The sequence below is a fragment of the Mustela lutreola genome, chromosome 5 (genome assembly GCF_030435805.1).
Source record: "Mustela lutreola isolate mMusLut2 chromosome 5, mMusLut2.pri, whole genome shotgun sequence".
Lineage (NCBI taxonomy): Eukaryota > Metazoa > Chordata > Mammalia > Carnivora > Mustelidae > Mustela > Mustela lutreola.
This window is the reverse complement of record NC_081294.1, coordinates 45,828,718-45,850,559: the sequence shown is the minus strand read 5'-3', so window position 1 is coordinate 45,850,559 and position 21,842 is coordinate 45,828,718. Positions and strand designations below refer to the sequence as shown.

Below are 21,842 nucleotides of genomic sequence, written 5' to 3'. Positions count from 1 at the left end.
CCTGGCCCTAAGTCTGCTTGTCTCTGGCCCAGTTTCACTGGTTTTCATGGTGTCTTTGGTTTGTGTGTGTTTTTTAGTGGACTCGGTTGCCAACATTTAAGGTCCTAAAGATTCCACATAAAAATCTGGATTCCTGGCTTCTCTCGAATGACTGAGAAGTCGGGCATGGTGGGTTTGTGCTACAAATATGTGAGGGAGTGGGCTCTGTGGGGGAGTAGGATGGAGGCATGGAGTGTTTATCTGCTTGTCTTTTTAACCCACTGAGCCACCCAGGTGCCCCTATCTGCTTGTCTTTTTAAAAATCAAGCCGGTTGCCCACATAGACTGCCTTACTTTGCGGTACTTCCACAGCTGGTTGCCCTTCATGCTGTGGCAGTCATACAGGGTGACTGGGCTCGTGTTGGAGATGGCGTCAAAGCAGAACTTCTTGGTGTGCTGGGGATCTCCGGGCCGGATGTCCTCTCTCCAGGTGAAGGTGAACACCTGAATATACAGGGACATCATCACAGGGACAGCAAAACCAGGGGACTTTCTCTTTTTTGGAGTGATGGAAAACGTTAAACACAGAGATCCAGAAAACAGTATTGACCACGCCTGTTCCAGTCACCCAGCTTCAACAGTTACCACTCACAGCGGATCTTGTTACAGTTTAACCCCTCTATGACCCCCCACCCCGACACTATTCTGAAGCAAATAACAGACCTCACAACATGTCCGGTGTAAAGATTTTACCAAGGTGCCGTTATGGAAATAAAAAGTTACCACAAAGTCCTCAATGTCATCAAGTAGCTAGAGGTCAAGTGCTCTAGCCTTGTAAGTTTCTTTTCACAGTTTAAATCAGGATCCAAACCAGGTTCACATATTGCATTTGGCTGAGAAGCACTTCCCCCCTGCCAGCAGCTTTACTGAAGACTAGCTGGCATACCATCGATTGCACACACTGGAAATGCACAATTTGATAAATCTGACTTGTTTACAGCTGTGAAACCACCACCATCATAGAGGTCATGAATATATCCATCACCCCTGAAGTATCCTCACTTCCTCTGTGGTCTCTTTCTCCTGTCCCTCCTCATTCCCCATGCCTCTGGGCAACCACTCCTCTGTTTTCCATCAATAAAGATAAGTTTGCAAGTTCTAGAATTTTAAATAAAAGGAATCCTAAGGTATATATATTTTTAGATTATAAGGTATTTGTATATAATATAAGGTATTATTTGTTTTGGGGTAAAGGTCTGTGATACATCAGTCTTACACAATTCATAGCATTCACCATAGCACATACTGTCCCCAGTGTCCACCATACAGCAACACAGCCACCCCATCCCTCCTATCCACCTCCATTACAGCAATCCTCAGTTTGCTTCCTGAGATTAAAAGTCTCTTATGGTTTATCTCCCTCTCTGGTTTTGTCTTGATTTTTCCTTCCCTTCCCCTATGATCCTCTGTCTTGTTTCTCAAATTCCTCACATCAGTGAGATCATATTATAAGGGTCTTTCTCTGACTGACTTATTTCGCTTAGCATAATACCCTCCAGTTCCATCCACATTGCTGCAAAAGGCAAGATTTCAATTTTTGATGGCTGTATAACATTCCATTGTGTGTATATATATATATATATATATATATATATAGAGAGAGAGAGAGAGAGAGAGAGTATATATTATATAAAGAGTATATATATAATATATATATTCTCTCTCTCTCTCTCTCTCTATATATATATATATATATATATATATATACCACATTGTCTTTATCCATTCATCTGTTGATGGACATCTAGGTTCTTTCCATAGTTTGGCTATTGTGGACATTGCTGCTATAAACATTTGGGTGCATGTGCCCCTTTGGATCACTATATTTGTATCTTCAGGGTAAATAATACCCAGTAGTGTGAATGCTGGGTCATAGGGTAACACTATTTTCAGCTTTTTGAGGAACCTCCATACTGTTTTCCAGAGTGGCTGCATCAGCTAGCATTCTCACCAACAGTATAGGAGTGTTCCCCTTTCTTCGCGTCCTCACCAACATCTGTTGTTTCTTGACTTGTTAATTTTAGCTGTTCCATTGTGGTTTTGATTTGTATTTCCCTGATGCCAAGTGATGTGGAGCACTTTTTCTTGTGTTTGTTGGCCATCTGGATGTCTTCTTTGCAGAAATGTCTGTTCATGTCCTCTGCCCATTTCTCTTTTTTTTTTTTTGTCAGAGAGAGTGAGCACAGGCAGACAGAGTGGCAGGCAGAGGCAGAGGGAGAAGCAGGCTTCCTGCTGAGCAAGGAGCCTGATGTGGGACTCGATCCCAGGACGCTGGGATCATGACCTGAGCCGAAGGCAGCCGCTTAACCAACTGAGCCACCCAGGCGTCCCTCCTCTGCCCATTTCTTGATTGGATTATTATTTGTTCTTTGGGTGTTGAGTTTGATAAATTCTTTATAGATTTTGGATACTAGCCCTTTATCTGATATGTCATTTGCAAATATCTTCTCCCATTCTGTCAGTTGTATTTTGGTTTTGTTGACTGTTTCCTTTGCTGTGCAAAAGCTTTTGATCTTGATGAAGTCCCAATAGTTCATTTTTGCCCTTGCTTTCCCTCAGCTTTGGCAATGTTTCTAGGAAGAAGTTGTTGCAGCCGAGGTCGAAGAGGTTGCTGCCTGTGTTTTTCTCAAGGATTTTGATGGATTCCTTTCTCACATTTAGGTCTTTCATCTATTTTGAGTCCATTTTTGTGTGTGGTGTAAGGAAATGGTCCAGTTTTGTTCTTCTGCATGTGGCTGTCCAATTTTCCCAACAAAACATTTGTTGAAGAGGCTGTTTTTTCCACTGGACATTCTTTCCTGCGTTGTCAAAGATCAGTTGACCATAGAGTTGAGGGTCAATTTCTGGGCTCTCTATTCTGTTCCACTGATCTATGTGTCTGTTTTTGTGCCAGTACCATACTGTCTTGATTACAGCTTTATAATAGAGCTTGGAGTCCAGAATTGTGATGCCACCATCTTTGGTTTTCTTTTTCAACATTCCGCTGGCTACTCAGGTTCTTTTCTGGTTCTGTACAAATTTTAGGATTATTTGTTCCATTTCTTTGAAAAAAGTTGATGGTATTTTGATAGGGATTGCATTAAGTGTGTACATTGCTCTAGGTAGCATAGGCATTTTCACAATATTTGTTCTTCCAATCCATAAGCATGGAATGCCTTTCCATTTCTTTGTGTCTTCCTCAGTTTCTTTCATGAGTACTTTATAGTTTTCTGAGTATAGATTCTTGGCCTCTTTGGTTACATTTATTCCTAGGTATCTTACGGTTTTGGGTGCAATTATAAATGGGATAGACTCCTTAATTTCTCTGTCTTCTGTCTTCTTGTTGGTGTTAGAAAATCAACTGATTTCTGTGCATTGACTTTATATCCTGACACTTTACTGAATTCCTATAGGAGTTCTAGCAGTTTTGGGGTGGATTCTTTTGGGTTTTCCACATAAAGTATATCATCTGCAAAGGGTGAGAGTTTGACTTCTTCTTTGCCGATTTGGATGCCTTTAATTTCTTTTTGTTGTCTGATTGCCAAGACTAGGACTTCTATTACTGTGTTGAATAGCAGTGGTGATAGTGGACATCCCTGCTGTGTTCCTGACCTCAGAGGAAAAGCTCTCAGTTTTTCCCCATTGAGAATGATATTTGCTGTGGGTTTTTCATAGATGGCTTTGATGATATTGAGGTATGTACCCTCTATCCCTACACTGTGAAGAGCTTTGATCAAGAAAGGATGTTGGGGGGACGCCTGGGTGGCTCAGTTGGTTAAGCAGCTGCCTTCGGCTCAGGTCATGATCCCAGTGTCCTGGGATAGAGTCCCACATCGGGCTCCTTGCTCCGCAGGGAGCCTGCTTCTCCCTCTGACTCTGCCTTCCACTCTGTCTGCCTGTGCTCGCTCTCGCTTGCTCTCTCTCTGACAAATAAATAAATAAAATCTTTAAAAAAAAAAAAAAAAAAAAAAAGAAAGGATGCTGGGGGCACCTGGGTGGCTCAGTGGGTTAAGCCTCTGCCTTTGGCTCAGGTCATGATCTCAGGGTCCTAGGATCGAGCCCGGCATCGGGCTCTCTGCTCGGCAGGGAGCCTGCTTCCTCCTCTCTCTCTCTGCCTAGCTCTCTGCCTATTTGAGATCTCTGTCTGTCAAATAAATAAAATCTTTAAAAAAAAAAAAAAGGATGCTGTACTTTGTCAAATGCTTTTTCAGCATCTACTGAGAGTGTCATATGGTTCCTCTTCTTTCTTTTATTAACGTATTCTATCACATTAGTTGATTTGTGGATGTTGAACTGACCTTGCAGCCCAGGACTACAGTATGTATTTTTTGGTCTGATTTCTTCCACTCAACATCATTTTTTTATGACAGCATTTATGAATAGTCTGTTCCTTGCCATTGCTAAGTAGTATTTCACTGCAATACACACCTTTTACCTGTTAGACATCTAGGTGGCTCTCCGTTTTTGGTTATTACAAATAAAGCGGCTATGAACATTTGTGTACAAGTCACTGTGTAGACATATACCTTCTTTTCCCTTGGACAAATACCTCAGAGCAGTATGGCTGGATCATAAAATAGATGAATGTTTAACTAAGAAACTGCCAAATTGTTTTCGAAAGTGCTTGTACCATTTACATTCCAAGCAGCAGTGTATTCTTCCAGTTCCCCTACATTCTTGCCAACTCTTGGTATGGTCAGTCTTCTGAATTTTAATTTCCATTTTTACAATGGAGTTAAGCATTTTTAATGTGTTTATTTGCCACTAATATACATTCTTTGTTAAACTGTCTGTACAAATCTTTCACCCATTTTTCAATCGGATTGTTTTCTTACTGAGTTTTGAGAGTTTTATGTATTCTGGGTCCAAGTCTTTTATCAGACACATGTTTTGTAAACATCTCCTTCCAGTCTGTGCCTTGCCTATTTTCTCAACAGTGTCTTTTAAAGAACAGAAGTTCTTTGCTTTATTTTTATTTTATTTTAATTTTTTAAAAGATTTTATTTATTTGACAGAGAGAGAGAGATCACAAGTAGGCAGAGAGGCAGGCAGAGAGAAAGGGGGAAGCAGGCTCCCTGTGGAGCAGAGAACCTGATGTGGGGCTCGATCCCAGACCCTGAGCTGAAGGCAGAGGCTTAACCCACTGAGCCACCCAAGCGCCCCTTGTTTTGTTTTTAAAAAAGTCCAATTTATCAGTGTTTCTCTTTTATGGATTGTGCTTTGGTGTTTTATCTAAGATAAAACTCACAAAACTTGTGAGTGCTTTAGCAAAGGTCACAAACACTTTTGTCTACATTTTCTTCTAAAAGGTTTTAGGTTTTAAGTCAATGCACCATTGTGAGTTAATTTTTCTCATATAATATAAGGTATGTATTGAAGAATTTTGGGGGCCTATGAATATCTAATTGTTCCAGCACCATTTGTTGAAAAGACTATCTCTTCTCCACTGAACTGCCTTTAAACACTGGCAAAAATTGATTGTCCACGTGCATGTGGGTCTATTTTTGGTCTCTTGATTCTGTTCTATTGATTTTTCTTTATGCCAATACCGCACTTTCTTGATTACTGACCGTTATATATCTTGAAATTAGGCAGTGTGTGTCCTTTAACTTTGGGGTTCTTTTTTTTTTTTTTTTTTTAAAGATTTTATTTATTTGACAGACAGAGATTACAAGTAGGCAGAGAGGCAGGCAGAGAGAGAGAGGAGGAAACAGGCTCCCTGTGGAGCAGAGAACCTGATGTGGGGCTCCATCCCAGGACCCTGGGATCATGACCTTAGCTGAAGGCAGAGGCTTTAACCCACTGAGCCACCCAGGTGCCCTAACTTTGGGGTTCTTTTTGCAAGTTGTTTCGGCTATCTAGGTCCTGTCCATTTCCATGGGAATTTTACAATCAGCTTTTCACTTTCTGTAAGAAAAGCCTGCTAAGATGTTAGGATTGTGATGAATTTGCATAATGGTCTGGAAAGGCCTCATGTCCAACCTGTGGACACGGCACGATCTCCACTTACTTAGGACTTCTCTCATTTCTACCAAAAATGTTTTGTAGTTTTCAGTGTACAGGTCTTTTGTCAGTGACAGGCCTGAGGATTTCATATATTTTTTTTGTTCTAATAAGTGCTTGTTTTTAATTTTAATTTCTGATTCTTCATTATTCATATATACAGTAAGTTGACTTTTGTATCTTTTTTTTTTTTTTTTTTTTTAAAGATTTTATTTATTTATTTGACAGAGAGAGAGAGAGAGGGAGAGCAAGCACAGGCAGACAGAGTGGCAGGCAGAGTCAGAGGGAGAAGCAGGCTCCCTGCCGAGCAAGGAGCCCGATATGGGACTCGATCCCAGGACGCTGGGATCATGACCTGAGCTGAAGGCAGCTGCTTAACCAACTGAGCCACCCAGGCGTCCCTTGACTTTTGTATCTTACAACTTTGATAAGTCCATTTATTAGTTCTGGTAGTTTCTCGTAGATTCGATTGAATTTTCCACCAAGATGATCAGAGTCTGCAAATAATCATTGTTTTCCTTCTTTGTCCGCCTGTAGGACTTTCCTTTTTCTAGCCACAGGGTAGAACTTTTAGTACAGTTCAAACAGAAATGGTGAGGTCAGAATCCCTTTCTTGTTCCTGATCTTAGGGGTAGAAAGCATTCAGATTTTCACCATTAAGTATGGTGTTAGCTGCAGGCTTTTTTTTTTAGACAATCTTCATCAAGTTGAGGGAGTTACCTTTATTCCTGGTTTGCTGGGAGTTTTTATCAAAAATGAATGTTGGATTTTGTCAAATGTTTTTTCTGGGTAAAGGCGTAAAGGTGATTATATGGTTTTTCTTTCTTTCTTTTTTTTTTTCTCTTTAAGGATTTGACAGAGATCACAAGTAGGCAGAGAGGCAGGAAGGCGGGGGGAGGGGGGGAGGAGCAGGCTCCCCACTGAGCAGAGAGCCTGATGCGGGGCTTGATCCCAGGACCCCAAGATCATGACCTGAGCTGAAGGCTAGAAGCTTAACCCACTGAGCCACCCAGGTGTCCCTGGTTTTTCTTTTTTACTTAACACGATGAATATATTGATTCATTACCTTTTTCTTTTCTTTTTAATGATTTTATTCATTTAGTTGTCATAGAGAGAGAGAGATCACAAGCAGGGAGGGTGGCAAAGGGAGAAGCAGGCTCCCTCCAGAGCAAGAAGCCCAATGTGGGACTCGATCCGAGGGTCCTGGGATCATGACCTGAGCCCAACTGAGCCACCAAGGTGTCCTGATTTTCTAAAATCAGGATTTTTCTAATTTTCTAATTAAGCCCACCATGCATTCCAGGGATAAGTTACACTTAGTCATAGTGGATTATCCTTTCTATATACTGCTGGATAGGATTTTCTAAAATTTTGCTTAGAATTTTTGCATCTATGTGCACGAGGGATACTGATCTGCAATTTTCTTATCATGTCTTAGTCTTGTTATTGCTATTTAGGTAATGCTGGCCTCACCAAATAAGTTGGGAAGTATTCCTTCCTTTTCTGGAAAAGTTTCTGTGGAATTGGTAACATATCTTTAACTGTTTTGTTGAATTCACCAGTGAATCCATGTGGGCCTGGATTTTTCTTTGAGGGGCGGTTTCAATTGCAATGTCAGTCTCTCAAATAGAATCCTGTTGTTTTCCAGCAGGGCTGGGGAGAGCGCTCACCATCTCTGGCCCTGTGTGAGCACTGGGCATGGCGCCCTCAGTACTCCAGCAAATGTCCAAGGGGAACTTGGTAAATCTCACAAGTTCCCTCTGTGTCTGGTGCTCTCCTCACCCAGGAAGTACTGGGACAGCCGTAGGCCTTATCTGCTTGCTATCCCTTGAGGATAACCATCCTCCACTGGCCGATGTCTGTTCTCTTGAAAACAGTTTTCCACATATTGTCTGTTTTTCAGTCGTTTCTGGTAGGAGGGTAAGTCCAGTCCCTATTGCTCCACTCCACCCTGGCCAGCAGCGGACACAATGGTGGCAAAGGAGTGGTACCGGCGGCTCCTGCCTCCTGATGTTTTGTTTCCCAGGCCCCCCTGTAACTTAGGGGCTGCATTTTAGATTCACGATTCTCCCTTCACAGGCTCACTACAGTTCTTCGCTCAGGGTGGTTGAGAGCCCTGGGGGATACAGATCCCACTGGGGCAACCGGGCCACCATGCTTCCCATTTCAGAGTGGGGAGGTGAGCACAGCCACACCCCCAGGCGCCATTTTGTTGCTCGTTTGTGGGAACCCCTCAGGCGTTTATGTGGACTCTCTGCCACACAGTGAGGCTCTTCTAGGCTGAGCAACTTGGGCACATTCTATCCAGGCCCTGGCTGCTCCTCGTCTCTTTTAGGGTCCTAAGGTGGGGTGGGTGTGGGGAGCAGTCACATGCTGCCTTGGAGAACTCAGGAGAATCCGTGAAGGGGAGACACTTCTAATAGAATTGTTGTCAAAAAGGAGGAGGGAGAGCAACAAGGACTTCCGAGGGAGGAGCAGACACTGCCAGGCTGGGCACTATGCCCATCTGAGAGGCAGTGCTGTTCCTTCTCAGCACGCACGCCATGCACCTCTCCTGAGCTCTGCTTTAGCAGAGGACCCACAATATAGGCTTCTATCCGTGTGCTCTTCCAAAATGCCAGAAAACATAGTAAGGAGACTATAAAAATGTACCTTTGAACCAAGATTCAGTGGATGTGGTGGATGTGGCGTGATTTGGGTTAATTGCTTGGAGGCGGGGACCACAGAAAGCAAGCTAAATGCAGTTTCTTGAAAGTGGTGCCTTTCCCTGCACTGCTGGCTTGCCCTCTTCATTCTTCTGGTAACACCCCGTGGGCATGATCTCCTGGGGAGGCCGCCCTCTCCACTCTCCTCCCATCCTTCGGGTGAGGCTGGCCGCACTGGCTCCAGGAGTGGGTATGTGACCTGGGCCTAATCAATACAAGGACTCATCACATCCCTATTGTAACTGGCTTAGGAAAGCCCATACATGAGTGCCCCAGGGCTTTTCCAGGACTGCCTTTTCATGGAGGGACTGGAAGCCTTTGCTGCTGGCGGTCCCATCTGCCACCACATGGGAAGAGCCAGGTGAAGGATTAAGCCCAGGGAGAGAAGACAGAGTTGAGACCCTGGAGGGGTCCCCCTGAACATCATTTAAGCTTTTCAGTGATATGAGCCAGTAGATTCCTTTCCGTTGAAGGCCATGTGGGCTGAGAGTCTATGGTACAACTAATAGACCAGACTGGTGATTTTATTGCACTGGGAAGGATTCCTCTTTCCAAGGTGTTCAGGAAGCTCTTATAACTTATCCCCTGGGCTGACTTTTGTCTGTCATCATTGAGCCATCAGTTCTCCCCTGAGGCCCAGATCACATGAGCATTCCAGGTCACACACAGAGCGGGGGGAGCTGGCTGCCGGGCCCCGAGGAGTGGCCCTTACCTGCATGGTGTTCCAGGCGGCCTCCCCGCGGCCCCGGACGCAGCTCTCCAGCCTCAGCGGGGAGCCCAGGGCCCCATGCTTCGTGTCAGCACATAGCCCCGTGCCCACATTGTGGATCTGATAGAGACAGAAAGGGGGGACCAGTGAGCACCTTGAGATAACCCTCTGGGACCATGCCAGGGTGGGATGAGGGAACCCAACAGAGACACGGGATGGGGAAAGCTCTGCCGGTTTTAAAAAAGCCTGGCCTGGGCTGGGGGAAGTTCCCTGTGCCTCTCAGTAACAGAATACTCAGCCCGCAGAGAGGAGCTCCTCTAGGCCTTTGTCCTAGAGCCTGCAGTCACAGGGTGGTGGGCTGGGGTGGGGGCCTAAAGGTGTGGGGGTGGTATTCAAAGGACTCCCTGGCTCCGCTCCCAGAGAATTTGATCCACTAAGTCCAGGAACTGAATTTGATTCCCCTTCTGGGAGACCCAGGGACCATACCTTGAAAACCACTCTAGAAAAGGAAGTGACACCTTTGCTGTGGGGTCTCAGACTCTCTGCCTTTTAGAGCAGGTAAATAACAAAAGGTTCTCCTTCCCCAGAACACTAGGAGATGCGGTGAGCCACATGTGGTGTGTGCCCGGAGGAGTCCTGGGCTAGGAGTGGAAGGCCGAGCGGCTCCCAGTTAGGAGCCAGGAGTGGCCTTACTAGCTGACGGCCATAGTGCAGGTGCCGCATCCTGGAGTTCCTGGCCCACAGAAGCACTCCATTTTGACGGAGGGTTTGGCGGTGTGGTGGCCGTGAAAATGTGCCACTCAGTTATCCTGTTGCAGGGAGTCTGATTGCCCAGCAGCCGTGGAGGGAATCCACGTGTCTGAGTGGAGCCATGCTCCCCGTGGGCTGCTTCCAACCAGCATCGGAGGGCACGGGGGTACTGCAGCAGGCCCGTTCCTGGCGGACGCCAGACTCCTCTGATCCAGCTCAGTTACTTGGCTCAAGCTTCCTCAGAGCATCCTTGCAATGTGCGACTCCTCCTACCCCAGCCCTTCTTTCTCCTCTAACCCCCTCCCGGAGGGCAGACCAGCCCCACATCAATCTCGCAGCCTTTCCTGGCTCCCTTCTCATTACTTCTCTCAGGTGTTGCCCCAACAGGTCTTTTGGTGTCTGTTTCTCAGAGGACTGACCTAATACAGGGGAGAAGGGGAGAAGGCCCAGAAACTGGCAAAGAAATGAAGAGCTTCATGAGGGAAGTCCCCATGACATGTCCTCTAGAATATTTGTGCAGGGGTTGGGTAGGGCTGGCCAGACGGCTTAGTCAGGAAAGGTCATGAACAAGTCATTTCTGCTGGCCCCAATGCATCTGTCCTTCCTCTGGTAAAACACCCTGGTTTTCTATGGGGCTACTGTGCCTTGCCCACCCTGCGGCCTGTCAGAGTATCTGTCTTATCCCTGGTTGTCCCCTTCCTCCAGTGGCCACAGGGATCACTGCAGACCAAAATAATAACTTAGCTGGCTTCACTGGGAAGGAGCCATATACCTTTTTGCTGAATGGCCAAGGTTTGTCAGCTTTGAGCTTCTAGAAACTGTCTTGCTACCCTCAGTGTGAAGCTGACACAAAAGGAAGCAGAGGTAAATAGGAGAAAAAGAAACTGACATCATTTGAGCCCCTGGATCCAGGTGTGTCTGAAGCCACAGCTACCCAAAGTTTCTAAGAGAATTAATAAATTTCTCTTTTCACTTTAAATTGGACTTCTATCACCTACAAGTGAAGGTGACCCAACTCTTATGCTCCTTGTCCCCAAGCCTCAATACATCCATCTATCAGGGAATGGATCCTCTCAGTTCAGAAACCCAAGAGCCAGAATCTGGTGATGGAGTGTTTCTCCCCCCAGAAGATGGCATACCTTCCCCAGCAGGACTGGCTTCATCAGTGTGTGACATGGGCAACGGCCCAAGGCCCCTCAGTCAGAACGGCCCGCCATTGGTTTAAAGTTCTGCTATCATTGTCTTAATTTTTTTCTTTTTTAAGATTTATTTATTTGTTTTAAAGGTGGGGAGGGGCAGAGAGCGAGAGAGCGAGAGAGCGCGTGCACAAGCACTTCAAGCAGACTCTGCAGTGAGCACAAAGCCCAACTCAGGGCTCCATCTCACAACCCCGAGATCACGACCTGAGCCGAAACCAAGAGTCAGACACGCAACGGACTGAGTCACCCAGGAATCCCATTGTTGTCTTAAGATTTTTAGCATTTGATCTTTGAATCTGTGAGTGAGATCTGATAGTATAATAGAGCCTGCGTGTGAGCAGAGGTGCTGACACATTACACGAGCATCCGATGTGCCTTCCTTCTGTGTTTGCATACGGCATCTGGGATGCCCCCCACGTACAGAATCCCAGAGGTCTCGCTCGCACAGCAGTTCGGCAAGACTCAAGTTACGGCTAGGACTAAGTGGGGTGCTGGCAGGTCTGAAGGCCACACTTCCTTTCCAACCATGACTAGACCGCACAAAGGAGGGCCACGGCATTCTGGGCTGAGGAGCTCTACTGTATCCTCTTACTTGCGTGATTGCCCTGGAAGCAGCCACCACTTCCCTCACCAGCAGCAGATAACCGCACAGAAGGGAGAAAAGGACAGCCCACAGCCCGCTTTCCTTCCACCCTTGCTCACGCATCAGCAAGCTGCAGGGAGAGCATCTTGGTAGAAAGCACACATTATCAACAAGTGAAATAAGATTGGCGGAGTCCGTTTCGTGCAGGGTTTGCACTGTTCTGGCAAGAAATACATATGCACGTACAAGGGCTGAAATACAGATAGTGAAATTGCACCCATCTGGCCTGTGAGTTAAATGCTCTTCTGTTTGCATGTAAAACTGGCTCTGCAGAGTGGGAAGATGAATGATAAAATTTCTGCTAATAATTTAATATTTTAATTTTTCCCTACTTAGAGTATTAAGTAGCAAACGAAAACCCCCACCACAATCGGGAGAGCTCTACCTTCTTGCACTGGGCCCCACTTATGCACCCGGCCCAGGCCCCTCAGGACTCACCTCCCCCCAAGCTGCGGCTGGGGGCTCCACGGGTGGGTAGAATTTGGGCAGGTCCCAGGCGATCTTGGTCATAAACCACTTGAAACTCTTGCAGTTAAGGGAGCTGCGCAGCTTCTTCTGGGCAGCGACGTCCCCTGCCGAGAGGTGGCGGTACTCGGGCCGGCGCTGGTAAATGTGCTCCGCGTACTCATCCATCCACACTTCCGCCACTCGCTTCAGGTTCTGGAGGGCGACAGGCAGGCGGAAGGGTCAGGCCCTCTGAGGGGCTGAGGCCAGGGGGTGGGGGGTGGGAGGTGGGAGGCCTTGTGGACCATATGGTCTCAACTCCGAGGTGGCTATAAAGGAGCCTGACATACTACTTAAATGAATGGGTGTGGCTGTATTCCAATTAAATTTTATGGACATTGACATTTGATTTTCACATATCATGAAATATTCTTCCTTCATATTTTCACCTTATTTGAAAGTGTAAAAATCATTCTTAGCTCATGGGCCACACAAAAACAGTTTGCTGACTCCTGAGCAACGAGGAAGGAAGCCAGCAGGAGCGGGGGCCCATGGCAAACGCAAAATTCACCAACTCCTCCATTTTGCTGGCTCTTGAGTTTGGGACTAGGAAGCCATGAAATCACCTTGCCAATGCCTCATTCTTTCTTAGTGCTGAAGAGGCTGACAGTGGGTTAGAAACAGGTAACGAACAGTGTTATACCTGCCAGGGCCCCACATGGCCAAGGCTGGGCTTAATTTAAAACTGAGCTTGGGGCGCCTGGGTGGCTCAGTGGGTTAAGCCACTGCCTTCCGCTCAGATCATGATCTCAGGGGTCCTGGGATCGAGTCCCGCATCGGGCTCTCTGCTCGGCGGGGAGCCTGCTTCCTCCTCTCTCTCTCTGCCTGCCTCTCTGCCTACTTGTGATCTCTCTGTGTCAAATAAATAAATAAAATCTTTAAAAAAATAAATAAATAAATAAAACTGAGCTTGACGCCTGGGTGGCTCAATGGGTTAAGCCTCTGCCTTCGGCTCAGGTCATGATCCCAGGGTCCTGGGATCGAGCCCCGCATTGGGCTCTCAGCTCAGCAGGGAGCCCGCTTCCCTGCTCTTTTTGCCTGCCTCTCTGCCTACTTGTGATCTCTGTCAAATAAATAAATAAATACTCTTAAAAAAAAAAAAACAAAAACAAAAAACCAAACAACTGAGGCCCGAGGAAGCTGAAAAAGCTGGCACACCTGAAGACTCTCCTTTCCCAGTCTGCCCGCCCAGCTCCTCGGGCACACTCACCTGCTCATGCCGCAGGGAGGATGAGGAACCGCTACAGATTTCTCTCCAACCACAGGCCAAAGTGGCTAATCTGACCAAGGAGAGGTGCCCAGATACACCATTGCAATTATAAAAGGATCAAATCACATATTTTCATTTTAATTGCTCTTTATATTACTATTTTAATGAATCCTGCACTTTCTAGACATGCCTCTCCCGGATCTTGAACTTTTGTGCAGTTGACTGGACCAAAGTAAAGGCCTTGGCACTGACTTCTGTTACTTCTCCATTGCTGAGTCACATGAAGCACTCTGGGATTTTTAGGAGGCCGCATGCTCCTCTCATCCTTCCCCCGACACCTCCCTGGTTCTGGGTCCCTGTCCTGTTTGAAGCCCCTCTGCTCTTGTGTTTGCATTACGGATTGCCCAGTTCTTGGAATAAGAGGCTTTTGTTTTTGTTTTTGTTTTTGTTTTTGGCAAGTTTGAGTGGGTTTCTGTTACAGCCTTCTCTAAGATCCCTTTCCCAGGGGCAGAGACAAAAAGGATTTTTGGTAAATTTAGTAAACAAACTAAGGCCATCTACTTGTTCTTGAGGCAGGCGAGCTGCTGGTTAGCTCATTCTTAAATTGCCACTTCACTGCTCTCTAGCAGTTTGTCCTTCTGGAATCTGACAACTTTAGGAAGTTTCTCTTTCTGTGGCAGGAAGAGATGCCTCTCCTTTTAAGCAGTTTCTCTCTTTATGGGGCTCTTTTAGGACTTTTAGACGACCTCCCCTCAAATCTATCAAAATGATCTAGGAGATAATGCTCTAGACAGATTTGGATGTTAAAACAAGAAACAAACGTTTACAATATGATCTGTAACTCAATGAGGGTAGTTAGACACGGTGATAAAAATTCAGGGGAGCTTGATTCAGGCATTTTTGTGGTCCTGTAAACCGAGGTGGGGTGCCCCCTCTGATTGTTAACTGGTTTAAAGTCACCAGGAGACTGATGTGATCCAGTCAAAAAAGAAATTAAAATGTTTAAACACAAAATTCAGAGAAGACATTGAAATAAACTTCCCAGTCTGGTTAACAGATGGAGACATTAACACTAACAGCAGCAACCACTGTTTAAAGGACGATTGCTCTGTGCCAGGCACCGGTCAGGCCTAAGTGGGCTTGAATTCTAGTTAGTTAAAGTCTCCACATTTCTCTCTCTTCATCTCTCAAACAGGGATTAAAAACACATGAGAATTAAGTTCTATAAATATGTAAGAAGCTTTGCACGATATCTAGCTCACAGGAAGTTTTTATGTGCTACTATAGTTAGCTATTACCCATTGAGTTCATCTATGGTTCAATAAACAGGAGATCGTGGTGCCTTTTAACCAGGTGGATCTTATAAATGACCAGATAAGCAAAAGCTGCTTTGGAAATGAGCCTGCTCAGGCTCAGAGGTGTCCCCACTGTCCCACTACCCCCAGTAGCTGCGAGCCGCGCACGCGCGCTCTTGGGCTTACTGAGTGACTTTGCACTGGTTTCCTGTCTGGCATCTTTCTCTGGGCTTGCCAGGGATCTCAGAGGAAACGTGATTCCTACCTTCTCGCTGAATCTAGAACCGCCCCCGCCCCCGTGGGCTGTGCCCCCACGGGCGCTGCAAAGTGCCGAGGGCCGATGCGGCTCTCGTCGGAATCTTCTACCACTAGAGGGCACTGCTGGCTCTCTTTTTCTCCAACGCGGGCCCCAAACCAGACCCTGCCGCCTCCGCAGCTCAGCTCCCACCCGGCGGATGGAGTCTGGGGGGGTCCCGCTGCCGGATGGAGCCGCCGGGTCTTCCGTGTAACTCGCAGAACCGGGCCTCTTCCTGACCTGGCCTACAGTTCTGCACTGCATCGACTGTCAGGTGACACGGGACGGGGAGGTGGCGGCTGGGCCCAAGGAGGCTGTTCGGACTGATGCCATACAGGCTCCCGCGGCAGGGGGGTCTCTCTGTCGGAAGGGGTCTCCACCAGGCACAGCTGAGAAAGTTACCTATTTACCTGTCCAGCTTCCCACAAGCCTCTCTGCGGCCCTCTTTACCTTCTGGGGCTTTCCCCCGCCCCATTTTTCTTTTGTGGTCACCTCACCGCCCAAGACACTTAATATTTTAAAATGTTAAGGTATAGGGGAAGATCATTAATACAAAACCAAAACCAAAACCAAACAAAACCAACCCCCCAAACAAGCCTCTGGCTAACACAGTTCTATATGTAGCCAGTGGCCAATTTAATTCGAGCAATAATTAATACAAACCATTTTAAGGTAATGAAACAGTTTGACACACAAGTTTTGGCAGCGAAAGTGGGGGAAGGCCGGGGAGAAGAGAGAGACACTGACATTTTTTCGTCACCCTCCTGCCGTGAACTTTTAAGTGCCTCGCCTCAGGCTTTCCCCAACACACCAACACACCACCCCACCTGTATTAATATTTATCTAACAGGTTTCTTTAAATCACTCCTGGTCTAACTCTGCACCTACTTCAGCTTTATCCTAAGTAATCATATCTGAAAAAAATCACAAGTTTGCTACACGAATACATATTAATTTCTAATGCACATTAATTTAAACACATATAAATAAGAATGTTCCTATGTCTGGCACCTAAAATCATCTTGTCTGTCACAGTTGGGGAAACTGTGCCATCTCCTTAATTCTCTGGCAACGCTGAGAGTTGTGAAAAATTAGCTTCCTTTGAACAAAAGAGGAAACACAGGCTCGGAGGAGTTAAGCAACCCTCTCAAGGTCACAGCGAAGGAGTGGTTAAGCAGGGCTTTAATAAGTTATTTTAAATTGGGTTTCACCTACAGAGTTGGTTGTAGGGGAAGCATGCACAACCTCACACCCGAGTCACTTGGCTTGAAGTCCCAGGTGTCTCAGGAGGTTTCTTCTGTGCTGATGCGCCCATCCCCCTCCCTGTCGAGGGAAGTCACCACCTTACCCGGGCCAGGCTGACTCCAGCCGGAACCTTGTAGGGGACGTACTTCCTGTAGATATGGCCCACCCTGGAGCAGGGGATATCTTCCATGCGACCCCCACACATCCACACCTGCAGGATGGAAAGGGACAGAGAAGACGTTATTTCTGCCTCTCATTCACCATTGCCCCCAAAGGCCACTGTCCCCTCCTCCCATGCATTCACTGAAAGGCTTGGACGGTCTACTAAGCCCCCATTCACAGACTAAGGAGGAAAACACAGTAGTAACAACAGGTACAGTAAATAGCTGACGGCGCTGAGTGCTTACTCTTTGCCAAACGCTATGGTTTAAGCTCTCCATGCACAACCGCATCGAAGCCTCATCAGAGACCCAACAAGGTGGATAGTAACGGCGCTCCATTTTACAGAAGAAACCGAGGCTCAGAGAAGCTAACAGGCTTATCTAAGGTCACGAGGTGAGTGAGTGGGGGAGCCAGAATTTAAACCCAGCTTCAGCTGACTCCAGAGCGTGAGCTCCGAGCAGGTGCAGGTGCATGGAGAGCTGTGCTGAGAATGCTAAGGCAGCAATGGGGGCTCAGTGGGAAAGATTTTTGGGATCACTTCATGATGTCTGTCACAGGTATGAGAGGGAAGGGATGGCAGATTCTGTATAATCACTGCCTGTGGCATCAGGTTCTGGGGTCTCCTCTGAGACCTGTACGCCTCCTGCTGGGTCACCCTGAGCTGAGGCAGCAGGCTCCCTGGACGGACTTCTCTGCAGTCTGGGTTCCTAAGCCCTGCAGCTGGGAGCACAGCAGAGAGGAATCCCGAGTTTCTCCTTGGGGTTCCCTACCGGGCTGGCATCACCAAGAGCTTTCTGCTGGCCTGATGGCAATTTGGGAATTCATCAGTATCTTGACTCACACCCTGTGCGGGGCCCGGGCTAAATGGACCCTCCTCAGCAGTCCTGGGTTGAAATCCTAGCCCAGACACTTACCGGATTTGTGACTTTGATGAAGGTACTTAACTTCTCTGAGACTCAGTTTCCTCGTGTGTAGAGGATGACATGAAGCCAGCCTTGGGGATGAGATCTCCCATGTGAAGGGCTTACTGAGCACAACGGTTGGCACACAATCCCGGCAGGGACACGCACCACAGTGATTCATCCAGACATCTGACTAGTATGTACAGAGTATCCACTATGTGCCAAGCATTGTGCTCAGTGCCTACAGGGGTGAGTCTGCCCAGAGTGAGTATGGTGCCCAGCTCCAGAGTGGCCCCCTGGGAAGCCTCGCCTTCTGGTATTTGCACCTTTAAGGGGTTCCCTCTCAAATGTGTCCCATAAGGACAGACCCGTGTAGCCAACAGAAAAGTCTAGAAACAATGGTCATAGAAGACACTGTGGCTTCTGCCTTCCTCTCTGGGACCACCTGCTTGGGAGCCCCAGCAGCCGTGCTTTGAGGACACTCAGGCGGCTCTGTGGAGAAGTCCTGATGGGGAGCAGCTGAGGCCTTCTGCTCATTGTATCAACATGTCATCCACGTCGGTGAGCCTCTTAGAAAGGGAGTCTCCAGTCCCTGTCCAGCCTTCAGATGCCTGTGACCCTGGCTGACACCTTGACTACAACCTCGTGACAAAACCTGAGCAGAGCTGTCCTGCTAAGCCACTGCCAACTCCCTGAGCCACACAAAGCTCACGGTACTGCTTACTGCTGCTCTGGGGGGGGCATTTTGGAGGTATTCTTTTCCTGCAGCAGTAGTTAACTAATACAGGAAGGCAGTTTCAGACCGTGATGTGTGCTGTGAGGGAGCCAAAGTGAGGCCAGACTCACTGTTTGGATCTATGAGAGGTTCTGTGACACAGATCAGGGAAATCTTCACTTCAAAGGGAATGTTAGATACGAGACTTAAATAATGAGAAGATAAAAGTAACATAAAGATCTGAGGGGTGAGAGAACAGGTGGAGAGAGGAGCAAGTGAAAAGGCCCTGAGGTAGGGCCAGGCTTGACTTCATCACTGAACAGAGAAAGCCAGAGGCCTGGAGCAGGAGCAGAGACGGGAGCAGAAGTCAGAGAGGTGAGCAGGGACCATCACAAGGGTCTCACATGACAAAATGAGGAGTGTTCACCAAAAGTGTTCAGTGAGGGTGACAATATGATCCAATTTCTATTTAACTAAGATGACTCTGCCTAGCTGGAGAATGGGCTAGGGTGCAGGGAGGGCCTGGGAGGCTCTTCCAGATAAGAAGCAGTCATGCTTCGGTTTTGTGAATGCTGTAGTGATGGCAGGGCTCAGCTGTACTTGGGAATGGGGAAATATATATATATATATATATATATATATATATATATATATATATTTAATATAGCCTCCAGAGCCCAATTTGGGGCTTGAACTCATGACCCTGAGATCAAGACCTGAACTGAGATCAAGAGTTGGTTGCTCAACCAGCAGAGCCACCCAGGTGCCCCTCAGTATGTTATTATGAATGTTATTACCATGTTCCCTCAGTTTATGAATGAAGAGCAGGAGTGAGAACATTTGCAACCCTGATTCTATGCAAGAGTATTTTCCAGCTTGAATGGCTCCATGGGATATTGGGGATCTGGCTTCATGTCTTAATTAATTCACAGGCTCTAGAAGGGCTGCTTTTCCACCTCAGGTACCTGGATGTCCTCAGTCCCTCATTGGCCTCCGCCAGCCATGGTCTCCAATGACCCTGGAGGTACTGTGGCCCAGGCTGCCTGCAAGTGGATCTGTATGTGTGGGGCTACAATTAGTGGAAGTGCTGCCTGGAGAAATGCAATTATAGTCTGATCTTGGGGGAGAAAAAAAAAATTGAGCAAGTCAATAGAACAGAACATTGGTCTTGAGATAATGGGCTCCTGATGGTAGATTAATGTCAAGGCCAAGCCAAGAAGTTTATTTTCAAAGCAGGAGATATTGATCAGGCGCCAGCATCCCATAACAATAACTCTTCCTTTATACAAAATGACTGATGTGGAAGCGATGCTTTTGTCTGGCGGATATTGCCCAGCTCATAGCTGGGCTAGCCCTGCCTTTTGGGAGGCAGAGTGGTGCAGAGCAGGTGGGGGACACCTTATCCCACTCTATTTTTGACCGTCTCCTGGAGAGTTGACTAGGCCGGCATCCAGCTCCCCAAACTCCATATTAAACTCGCATTAGCTAGCCAGGATGCGTCTCCAGCTCTGCCTGGCAGGAAACCTTCCTTTGTGTAGAGAATGATCAATCTTCAAATCCTTCTCTTTGCTGTGACCTCTGGTTTCTTTGGCCCTGACCATGGTGGCCAACAGCCTGAAGTTTCCTGAAGGACCAGGATGCCCTTGATCTGCTGAGCGGTGTGAGTTGTCCCAAACACCCTCAGAATTCTGAGACGTCCGGAGCCCAGAAGGAGTCCTGGTTTGGGAGGAAGGGTTTACGCCTCAGCTTCCCTGCCTTGACCATGACCCACCGACAGCCGAAAGAGAATGGAAACTGCCTTTAGACATAGAGATCTGTTTGGCTAAAGCTGCTGTCAACCCCCGAGTCCTCTGGGAGCACCCAAACAGCCTGAAAGGGCCCAGTGTAGGGCATGCCCAACTCTTCACAAGTCCCTTTAGCATCTTCCACACTGATCAGCACCTCTGTGGTGTTTGCTGGTTATTTGGAAGGATCCCAAGACTGGAGGGGACTCTCCCTCCAGGAGTATGACAAAAGCTGAAGGCCCAGAACGGGGTCATGACTCGCCCTGGGTGGGATGTGGTCACAGATGGTCTTGATCCCAGGTCCTGTGGTTCTGCTCATGGCCCTGGGCCCCCACTGGTGTACCGTTAGGGCCCTCTCCCACCTTCCTTCACAGCTGAGACAGCTGCCACTCAGACCCAGGACAGCCATGGCCCAAGGCTCTGAGCACACACCCCTCCCCATTCCCAGCACTGCCTTGTGCAGCAGTGTGGTTGGTACCAGGCCTTCACCTGTGGCACTGCGGCTTCACGGGAGCTGCAGTCTTCTGTGACCTGGGCGTGACAGCTCGCTACTACCTCACCAGGGTGCTCACGTGTAATGGGACAGTCGTGATAAGCACTTAGTTTGATGCCTGGGCGTGGCAGCCTTGACCATGTTCATCATTTCTGTTTGCAAAAGAACGAGAAGTACCACCACCTTGAAATCATACAGCATTTGCCCCTTTGCCCAACACCATCATGGTTTCTAACCCGTGGCCTGATTTCCGAAACGGAGAAAACTGAGACTCAGAGACATGAAGAGGTTTTTCTAACTTAGTGGCAGATCCTGTAGCTGATGAGAATGACTGGGCTGGCGGGGGGGGGAGGGTGGCTGGTACAGCCATGGGGCACCTCTGGGGGCCTGGCTGCCCCAGGGTGCTTGTCTCTCCCCAAGGTAACAACAGCAGAAGAAGACTCCGGCTGGTGGCAAAGGGGGTGGGGAACAGCCTGTAGCAGCCAGACCACATGTGGCTGGGACCCCACATATTTGGGTGCAGACACACATAGACCAACGAGATGGCATATTTGCAGCCCCTTTCTTCTGTCGGCTTCCTTCCCTCCCTCCCTGTCCAGCCCCTCGCTGGCCTCCTCACCCACAGGGAACATGGCTGCCTGTTATGGGGGCCGGGCTCCTCAGCACAAGGGGTATGCAAACACCGCCCCCTCCCACCCCTACACCATCAGCCCGTTTCTTGGTGCCTTTCTCCCCTGCAGAACGAGTACAAACCTAATTGTAAAAGCTTGCTCCCCATTCATTTTCATTGCTGCTTTGATTTATTTTATTAGCAAACTTCTTTTGTGTGATGACAGGCTTCATTACAGTGTCTATAAAAGACAATTACTTGCTCTTATCTTCTAAACTGAGGAGTAAAGAAACAAGTGGTGATATGCATCAGAAAGACACACCAGGTCCCAGAGGGCACATGGCAGAAGGGCCCGTCCTGTCGGGGGGGGGGGGGGGACCTCCCTCTGTTGAGGACATGGCTGCCTGGATGCCACCAGGCCTGGGCGGCTGTCCTACCTGCTGATGGCCAGGAGAAGATGACAGCCAGAAACAGCTTCTACTCTTGGCATTTTGGCTGGGGACCTCTAGGGAGTCCAAACCCTATTTAGTTGTACATGGGGAAAATAATAATAATAACTACCCCCGGTTATTCTGCCATCTGTGTGCTCAGAAGGTGCCC

At 47.6% G+C, this 21,842-nt stretch overlaps 1 protein-coding gene across 2 annotated transcripts in view; it reads right to left on the bottom strand.

Moving 5' to 3' along the window:
* The window catches only part of GALNT10 (polypeptide N-acetylgalactosaminyltransferase 10), a 214,027-nt gene that overhangs the window by 4,186 nt on the left and 187,999 nt on the right, over positions 1–21,842 (bottom strand). For both annotated transcript variants that reach the window (XR_009353811.1, XM_059174109.1), the window contains exons 8-11: positions 16,680–16,787; positions 12,466–12,687; positions 9,439–9,555; positions 334–483 (exon numbers count right to left, since the gene is read on the bottom strand). Coding sequence is in view for 1 of the 2 variants with exons in the window: in XM_059174109.1 (XP_059030092.1) it covers positions 334–483; positions 9,439–9,555; positions 12,466–12,687; positions 16,680–16,787 (597 nt within the window). In the remaining variant the exon portion in view is untranslated. The remainder of the gene's footprint in view (positions 1–333; positions 484–9,438; positions 9,556–12,465; positions 12,688–16,679; positions 16,788–21,842) is intronic.